Genomic DNA, 10,354 nt, shown 5'->3' with positions numbered 1-10,354 from the left:
TTTCCCTCTTAAAGACAGCAAATACAGTTTTTAAGTTCCCTCTGACAGGGGCAAGATTACGAGTGCGTGCACACACAAGGTTATTGGTGTGTGTGTGAGAGAGAGTGTGTGTTTAGTTTATGAAGAATATTCCTCTCCACCCTTTGAGATCTCGCAGCCAGTGTGGTCACTGCCAAGGGCTCTGGCAGCTGTACCTTTAACATATATCAAGCTATTCCTGGAACTTGCTTGCTTCGTTTTAACTGGCTAGTTATTTAGGACTGGAAGCTGCAGATAAAAACAAGCCCCACCCTCGAGACTCTGCGACTGACTTTCTCTTCTCCTCTGACTTTGCTGTTTTCTGCCCTCTTGCTAACATGGAAGCAACATGCCTAGTTGTCCTGCTCAGGTTCTGCGTCCAGATATTAGCCTTCCCTGCTTACTTGCTATGGTATCTGGGTATCTGGGAACCCCTTTGCAAGAAGTTGTTCCCCTACCTCATGGCTGTGGTGACCATCTGTTATAATAAGCACATGTCTGACAAGAAAAAGGAAATGTTCAGCAACCTGAAGGACTTTGCCAGTCCTACGGGGGCCCTCACACTGTTGGAGATTGGTGCGGGAACTGGCTCCAACTTTCAGTTCTACCCCGCGGGATGCAAAATCATATGCACTGATCCGAACCCCAACTTCCAGAAGTTTCTTGACAAGAGCATGGCTGAAAATCCACACGTGGAGGTGGAACGCTGTTTGGTGGCTCCGGCTGAGGACCTGCACCAGGTACCAGCTGCATCAGTGGATGTGGTGGTTTCAACGCTGGTGCTATGCTCTGTGAAGAGCCCGGAGCAAGTTATGAAAGAAGTCCTACGGGTGCTGAGACCGGTAAGTAGCTCACGCCGTGGGAAGAACAAGGACAATTCAGTAAATGCAGGGGCATGCTGTATTCTCGGGTGTTAGTCAATTCTATATCCATTGGGCAATCACAAATACAGGTAGATGGATTCGGATCCCTTGTTGTTTCTGCGTAAACCAATTTGCTTCTGAGCTATTTACATTCTCATAAGTTGCAAATGTTGGGATCACTCCATTGCTTTTCTCCCTAACTACAGTTAGGGAGAATCAATCCCACACTCTGTGTTATTGAGGGCACCTTAGACAGATCTAGATATGCCTCTTATTATTTTGTCTGTTGTTGTTGTGCACTTGTGAAAGACCAAAGCAAATTTTTAAACGTGCTTGTCTCCAACTTTGAAACTGGTAGATGGTTGGGCAGGAAGGCCCAGTATACCTGAAGCAGCATCTCCATCCCACTCATTCAGCCCAGACAATGAGGTCCAGCACCGAGGGCCTTCTGGCGGTTCCCTCACTGCGAGAAGTGAGAATACAGGGTACCAGGCAGAGGGCCTTCTCGGTAGTGGCACCCACCCTGTGGAACGCCCTGCCATCAGATGTCAAGGAAACAAACAACTATATGACTTTTAGAAGACATCTGAAGGCTGTTTAGGGAAGTTTTTAATGTTTGATGTTTTATTGTGTTTTTAATACCCTGTTGGGCGGATAAATTTATTATTATTATTATTCTCCTGAATGTTTTTGACAGCAGCAGATAGCCATAGTTTTAAAGGAGAATGCTATAAGCATAACAAAACCGTAACATCTTAACTACTTTTAAACGAGGAGATCTAAAGAGCAATCGGATTGTGCAAGAATGTGCATAAGAACATGCTTAACTTCAAGTCCCCTTTCGCAACAGCCTAGATTCAAGCTACAGAAGGGCATTTGCGACCAAGGCTATTTTAAAAGAAGTTGGAGAGGTTTAACTGCGCAGACTGTTCCAACACATAAATAAACAGTCAATTAATTTTCCGTTAGTATTTGATGTTACCCTTAAGACTTCTCTTTAACTATCGTTTCTCAGATATGGATGAATAGACAGAAAGAAAGAGGAAAGCCAAGGCTGAACTTCTTTTTTAAAACTGACCTCATTGTAAAACATTGTAAAATATGTGAAAGCCCAGAGAATTGTACAGTGCTCCCCAGACACTCAGACACTTCTATTTTCCAGGGACAGTCCTTCATTTACAGAAGCTGTGCTGGTTTTTTATTTGATCCGGGAATGTCCCGCTTTTCCTTAGGATATCCCTATTTTCATTGGAGAAATGTTGGAGTGTATGGAGATCTGCAATCCCTGAATCAAACGGATAAGTAACTATATAAGTTTTAGAAGACGTCTGAAGGCAGCCCTGTACAGGGAAGTTTTGAAATGCTTCATCTACTGGCAGAGGGTCATGTCTGCCTTATCCTAAACCTCCCGCAGCAGCACAGATTAGGAAACAGAGTTACACAGAAAGTTGTGAGTGTTGAAATTGCTACATCCCTATGGCCTTTACTCTGGACAAATCCTTCATGGAATATTCCGATTCACTCTTTGATGCAAGGTCTGATGATGATGTAAGAGTTCATGAGGTGGGGGGTATCAGGATTTTCACTTTGAGTCAGCAAACCGCAACTGATCTGAAAGGAAAGGAATTTGAATTCTGATATATGATAATAACTGTCAATTGGCTTCGGTGACAAACTGATTTTTAAGAAAGAATGAAAGTGCTTTCAGATTATATATATATATATATATATATATATATATATATATATATAATTTCCATATACTGTACAGTGGTACCTCTGGTTACGAACTTAATTCATTCCGGAGGTCCGTTCTTAACCTGAAACCGTTCTTAACCTGAGGTACCACTTTAGCTAATGGAGCCTCCTGCTGCCGCCGCGCCGTGCCGCCGCGTGATTTCTGTTCTCATCCTGGGGCAAAGCTCTTAACCCGAGGTACTACTTCCAGGTTAGTGGAATCTGTAACCTGAAGTGTTTGTAACCCGAGGTGTTTGTAACCCAAGGTAAAGGTAAAGGTACCCCTGCCCGTACGGGCCAGTCTTGCCAGACTCTGGGGTTGTGCGCCCATCTCACTCTAGAGGCCGGGGGCCAGTGCTGTCCAAAGACACTTCCGGGTCACGTGGCCAGCGTGACATCGCTGCTCTGGCAAGCCAGCGCAGCACACGGAAACGCCGTTTACCTTCCCGCTAGTAAGCGGTCCCTATTTATCTACTTGCACCCGGAGGTGCTTTCGAACTGCTAGGTTGGCAGGCGCTGGGACCGAGCAGCGGGAGCGCACCCCGCCGCGGGGATTCGAACCGCCGACCTTTTGATCGGCAAGCCCTAGGTGCTGAGGCTTTTACCCACAGCACCACCCGCGTCCCTGGTACCACTGTATATATATTCCACCATGAGTCATTCTGATTCCTCAAGAGCAATATATTTTAAACTAGCAGTGGTAAATTCTTAGGCTAGGGACATGATTCAGCCCAAACAGCTATTATCTTTCTCCCTGCAACACCGCCAATTTGGACAGCTGCAAATTGGATGTAAATTGCCCTCTCCTCGGCAATTTTGCGGACAGTATAGTAAAACCACTACTTGTGGAAAAAGAGAAAGAGATATTAGATCCAGAAACAAGCTCTACAAAATCACCAGACAAAGAGATGTTGCTTTCCCCACTGAGAACGGAGGAGATTGCCTGCAGTCCACAACCAGGGATGAATTTGGGCGGCTCCAGAATATCCAACAATGAAAGCGCACTTATGAATTCATTTGACGAATTACAGTCACAAGAAAAGGAAAAAATAATAAATAAATTAGATAAATTAAGAGAGAAGATGTCTCAGGCCAAAAGCAAAATAGGAAACAAAGGAATTCAAACCAACAGGGCCATTGGAGGCTCAGTGGACCTTCTCAAATTCAGCCCACAGCCCCGAAATAGATCCATAAAAGCCAAGACAACGATACAGACAATTGTCTCGCCACCCCTATTAGTTAATCTGGACCCAGCTCTTTCTGCATCTGCTGAAATGGTTAAATCTACTAAAGAACAGCCAAATATAAACAAAATTTCGACACATTCCTCAATGCCTGATCTGGAGTCATCATTTTCGAATGGAGAATCTCTAGCTGATGATTTGGAAGTCCAATCTGCTATCGATACGGACTGGACAGAAAACCCCTTGGGCCATATAAATAAGATGATATACCCATGGAAGGAAAGTCTAATAATAGTTAAAACTTGTACCGACTTAATCTCTGCTCCCCTAGATGATAAGCTCTCTGATAAAACAAGGGATTTCAGAGAGGAGACTAGACCAAACCAGGACACTACCCCTATAGGATCGGGCAAGCAGAGCATAATTATAAATAGCTCAAGAGGCACACCTGGGCCAAAAGGAGAGAAACCATTTACTATTAGCCAAAGGAAAATTACTGACTTCTTTAAACTTGACAACCCATCAAGATCAGCGTTCCCCCCTTCTCCATTGTGACTACCCAAACCTCAGCCAAACTCCCCCCCCCCCCCCCGTTCTCCCTTTTAAGCTGGAACATAGCAGGTTGGAAGGGGAAAAAATTCAACCCGGACTTTGTAAAACTAATAAACTCACACCAAGTAATTCTCCTGCAGGAAACATGGGAAGAGGGGAGAGTAAATATTAATGGTTTTGATGCTATATCATTACCGGCATGCCGGTCTACTAAAGGAGGCTGGCCTAGTGGAGGATTAGTCATAGCAATTTCCTTGAAAATACGGGCAAAACCCACGCTTGTAAATGCTTCCACCCTTGCAATTACAGCCCTGATTACGGGGAAAAACTTCGAACTTGCTATAACAAATGTTTATCTTCCTCCTGGAGGCAACATTGCAGATTTATACAATAAATGGGGAATCCTGGAGGAACATCTTATTCTTTGTCACTCCAAACACCCCAATATACCCAATGTTATAGCAGGGGATTTCAATGCTCGCATTGCAACAAACTGGGAGTCCTTAACCAAAGCCAAATGGTGGATAACCCCTGAATTCATTAATGACCTCTCCCTCCATAATCAAAGACTCTCCAAAGACAAAAGGGTAAATGAAGCAGGAACCCTTCTTTACCAATTGGTACGTCTAAACTTAGTGATTCTAAACGGGAACTGCCCGCCTGACATACCGGGTGAGTTCACACACATAAGCTCCTCTGCAAACAGTGTCCTGGATTATATGCTGGTATCTCATGATATATTCCCCAAATTTTCCCATTTTAAAGTTGAAAATATTCAACTGAGCGACCACCTACCGTTGGTCGCCACAATGACTATAGACTGGACCCCAGATGGAGACAGACATCCAACACATTTGATTACGAACTCAGTACTGCAAGTCAAAAGTGTAAAATGGTCCGAACTACAGGCTCAAAAATTCTCAGCATATTTACAACTAGGACTAAAACAAGCATATTCAAGCTTAATTGAGGATTATCATGATTATGACCAAACCCTAAGACTATTCTCGAACCTGTCGGAAGATCTAACGTCTTTTTTCTCTGTCCCGACGCATAAAATAAATCGAACACAAAGGAAGACAGGTGCATTGTGGTTCAACAGTGCTTGTAAACAGGCCAGACAACTTCTTGGTAACATCTACAAAGAGTATAAAGCCTCTGGGGCAACGGTCTTGCCAAAAGAATATTTCCAAGCAAAATCGGCCTACAAGCAAATTCAAAAGGGTGCCAGACTGGAATGGCAAGTGAATCAATGGCGGGCAATTATAGAAGCCTCATCATCACGGAACACCAGACAATTTTGGCTCCTGGTAAATAAAAGAACTAAAAGATACCCTTTAACTATTATTCCCGCCCCGGTTTGGGAATCTTATTTAAGAAATTACTTTGCCACAACTGACTGTATCGTTAACACAAGAGACGAATTTCAAGATCAGCTTCCCCTCTGGCCCCCTACCGATCCGGAAGACATCCATGACTTGATCGTCAACCTTAAAACAGGGAAAGCGCCTGGGCCAGACCTGATCCCAGCAGATGCTATAAAATACCACGCGGACTGGTGGGCCAAGGTCCTGGCGAACATCTTCGATGCAGTTAACAACTCTGGAAAGATTCCGCAAGTATGGAAGGACGCTGTTATCGTTCCAATCCACAAAAAGGGCTCACCAGATGACCCGGGGAACTACAGGAACATCAGCCTGCTCTCAATAGTGGGGAAACTGTATGCCCGCTCCCTGTTGAACAGACTTATCCAATGGGCCGAAGAGAGAAAATTAATGGGCCCGAACAAGCTGGATTCCGCCCAAAACAGACAACAATTAATCATATTCTAATTTTACAGCATCTTGCCTGGAAATATTCCACCCCAAAGGGTGGCCAACTCTGTGTGGCATTCATTGACCTAAAGGCAGCATTCGATAGTATCCCCAGGAGCATCCTCTGGGAAAAACTCACCCGCTGGGGCATCGACAGAAGGCTTCTCTGGCTAATAATCAAACTCCATGAGAACTCAGCAGCCAGAGTGAGATTCACCCCGGAGGGTGATCTCACGAATTCAATTCCCATTAACAGAGGTGTCCGACAGGGTTGTATATTGGCTCCACTCCTGTTCAATTTGTTCATAAGTGACATGAGGACTCCCCTAATAGAGGCCCAAGAAAGGATTCATGCACCCCGCCTAGCACTTTATCGCTGCCCCTTGTTACTATATGCGGATGACGCAGTCATTCTTTCCTTTTCTAGAGTAGGTCTCAGGAGGGCCCTAAAATTTTTTGGATCATACTGTAACGCAAATTCCCTTACAATTAATTATGGGAAATCTAAGATCCTGATTTTCTCAAAGAGCCGGAAACTCCATAATTGGAGAATTGATGGGAGAGTCATTCCAATATTTGGGAGTTTGGTTACAACATAACCTCAGATGGAAGGCCCATGTAGCCTATGTTACAAATAGAGCCAAAGCTATCTCCTTGGCGATCTTGCGATTCTTCTTCACCGATGGGGCCCTTCATATCCCATCGGCGTTGAAAGTCTTCAAGGCCAAGGTGATCCCGACGATTGCCTATGCCATCTCAATCTGGGGGACTTTTGCCAACCTATCTCACCTGGAGGTCATTCAAAATCAGTTTTTAAGAGGGATATTGAAACTGCCCAACTGTGTAAGTAATACAGCGTTACGCATGGGACTCAATATTGTATCCCTGGAAAATGCTCTGTGGAAGCACATACTTTGTCACTGGTTATCTCTATGGCACAATCTCCCAAACTTGTACTTGATACAATGTATGTGGAGAGATGATTTCCAGAGCCCATGGGTAAAAAATTTACAGCTGAAAATAACGGCAATGGGAATCTCCCCATCCAAATTACTAGAGCAGGACATAGTCCCAGCTAAAAGAACAGTAACCTGTAAGCTAGAGGAGATGGACTTGCAGCAGAAAATGATCTTGGGCAATGGTACCTGCTCACCTCTAAATCTTGGTTTATTACCCCTCTTAAGGCTCCCAAACTATTTGAATTCCTTAACCTCCTCAGCTCATAGATATGCCTTTGTAAAGGCAAGATTCAACACCTTCCCATCGAACGTGCTGAGAAATAGATTCTCCAATGGACAGATATTGCTCTTATGTGATTGTAATAGTGGGGCACCGGAATCGTTGCATCACATAATCTTTGACTGTGCTTTTCACTTACCGGCCAGGAGCAAGTTTCTTGCTCAATATCTTAAGGGAATTGCCGATGACACGATTGAAGCCAAACTGAGATATCTACTAATTGATGATGACCCCCTAAAATCACTCATGGTTGCCAGATTCCTGATCAGCGTCCTATCCCTAAAGAAGAGAAACGGTCTCCTGTGTGATTCGGATAACCCCTTTAAACCATGACCTATGTTTTAGGTGATATCACCATTGTTTTAAACCATGATCTATGTTTTAGGCGATATCACCATTGATATCCCTGATTAATTTATGAGCAGAGGGCGATGTATAGGTTACAAATTTATTGTAATGTATGATGGTGGTTTTTGTTTTTGTTTTGCTTCGATTATTGTTTGTCTTTTGTAAGTTTTGGCGATTTTAAATTTGGAGGTTTAAGTATAATATGTTGGTATGGGAAACTGTCGTGTAACGGGCCAATGGCCGTAATAAAGATCAATCCAATCCAATCCTCTCCTCGGTCATCAGTTAATTTATTTGATGAACCAGGAAAAGGGATAGCTCCCCTTTTCAACTCTTACATCTGTATGGATCCATACTGAGTTTTGGACCTTCTCAGCATTGGCATGCACCTCTCAAAGGGTTTGCTAAGCTTGACTGCAACCTTCGGCCAAAAAGGTTAGTTAGTTATCCCAGTTCATAATTCTAAAAGCACCCAACATAAATAAACTTCAGAATTTTTAGCAGTTTACATACCAGTTCACAGTGTACTTGAATTTGCAGTTTGCACAATCAGTTATTTGAGAACGAGCCCTTAAACTCAACCTGTTACTCATTAACATGTCCAAGGACTGAACTGGGGTCAAGTTTGACAATTTTTCACGTTGGCAATAAGGGGTTGTGAAAAGCTCCAAAAGGATTTCTCCAAACCATAGAACCAGCTCCTAGGAGCCGAGGTCCCATTGACCCCACGAATAAAATATTTGAGGGGGCCAGGACCCCCAAAGGTGATGGGCAATACAATTAAAATGGAGTGTGTCTGTGTACTACTTCTTGTGGTTGATTATATGGGGAGGGGCATACCTGGTCTTCTCCAATATATTATTCAAGTTGGCACTCCTGCTCCAGACTGAGCAAATGGGCATTAAAATGGCCAATGAAGTTCAAAGTAATAAAGTGTAGAGTGATTTGGGGGTGATAAATATAAATAAAATCACGTATAACCTCAGGAATCTGAATTGGTGGTAAGTGACCAGGGATGAGAGTTTGCAGCCATAGCAGATAGTTTGGTGAAGAGGTTGACCCAGCTTGTAGCAGCTGTGAGAAAAGGCAAATGATGGAGATGTGTAATGTTATGCTCGGAATGGAGAAAGCGGACAGAGAAATCATAGAATTGTAGAATTAGAAGGGAGCCTGAGGATCATCTAGTCCAACCCCCTACAAGGCAGGAATATGCAGCTGTCCCGTACAGGGATCAAACCTGCAACCTTGCCGTTCTCAGCACCACGCTCTAACCCACTGAGCTCTCCATGTTCCTCTCATAAGACCAGAACCCCAAAGCCATCCAATGCAGCTGAATGTGGGAAGATTCAGGACAGAATTCAGGGGAACAGTGGCTGTTGCCATGAAAAATTAACAGCACTCTGATACCATTAGCGCTGATTGTGCAAAGGAATATCTGAGGAAATCCACTGGAAGACGCAAGATCTACCCACCTTGGAAGAGTGGCAGACGCAAATAATAGACTATATGGAACTGGCAGAAATGACCGGCAGAATCCGAGATCAAGGGGAGGAGCAGGTGGAAGAGGACTGGAAGAAGTTTAAAGTTTATTTACAAAAACACTGTAAAATTTATGAATGCTGAAGGTTCTGAAAATGAAAGGAAGGGGTTCTAGCGATTAAGTCAAATAAGATTATAAAGGGAAGGATAACAGTCTAAAATGAATAATGCACGATCTTGCTGAACAACCGTTCTAAAGTGGAATACAAGAAGGGAAGGCGGGTGGAAGTAAAGAGAATAAGGTTTTTTGAAATTTATTAATACGAAAGAGAGTTTCTTTTAAGGTAAATTTTTTCTTTTGTATTTTTCTTTTTCTGTTTTTCCTGTTTGGTTTTTTGATGTCTGTTGTTTTGCTTTTTGTGATTTTTTCTTTATTGATGTTTTGTTGATGTTATTTCTTTGTTAAACTTTAATAAATATTATTATAAAAAAAAAGAATATCTGAGGAAATCTAAAGGAGAATAGAAAGTAACTTATATGCTTCCATTTCTGTTTCTCCAGGGTGGCGCTTTCTACTTCCTAGAACACGTTGCAGGTGCTCCTTCCAGCTGGACTCTCTTCTGGCAGCAGATCTATGATCCAACTTGGATATGTCTGTTTGACGGGTGCCACTTGGCCAGAGAAACCTGGAATGACCTGGAAAAAGCTGGCTTCTCAGAGCTGAAGCTACGACACATACATGCTCCTTTAAAATGGCACCCTACTAGGCCGCATATCATAGGTTATGCTGTAAAGTAGCTTGGAAATAAATTACTGAACAAAATCTCCATGCAGGTGTCTCTGGGTTGGGGTGTAGAACCTAACCATAAGAATTATAGGACAACCCATCACTATGTCACCTATGGCCTGTGAACCTCTTGCGCAATCTATAATTGGATGCACACACATGTATGTTATTATCAATCCATTTTTTATTTCCATTTGACAGACTGTCCAGCTACCTTCACTTTCCACAATCCAGCTGCTCCCATGCAGATGTGAACGTTGCCATAACACATATCTTGGGCTTGCCTCATTCACTTCCAAGTGAGCATACATGAACTACCATTACTATTCTCCC

The 10,354-nt window shown here is 43.2% G+C and overlaps 1 protein-coding gene across 1 annotated transcript; it reads left to right on the top strand.

Annotated features, from left to right (window-relative positions):
* Positions 1-217: 217 nt before the first annotated feature.
* Positions 218-10,061, top strand: LOC114587161 (thiol S-methyltransferase TMT1A-like). Its single transcript, XM_077923941.1, has 2 exons — positions 218-860; positions 9,796-10,061. The coding sequence occupies exons 1-2, from the start codon at positions 357-359 to the stop codon at positions 10,030-10,032; spliced, it is 741 nt and encodes a 246-aa protein (XP_077780067.1). The 5' UTR covers positions 218-356; the 3' UTR covers positions 10,033-10,061.
* The last annotated feature ends 293 nt before the right edge of the window (positions 10,062-10,354 follow it).

Source organism: Podarcis muralis, chromosome 2 (genome assembly GCF_964188315.1).
Source record: "Podarcis muralis chromosome 2, rPodMur119.hap1.1, whole genome shotgun sequence".
NCBI classification, from domain to species: Eukaryota; Metazoa; Chordata; class Lepidosauria; order Squamata; family Lacertidae; genus Podarcis; species Podarcis muralis.
The sequence above is the reverse complement of the archived record's forward strand: the minus strand, read 5'-3'. Positions and strand labels throughout refer to the sequence as shown.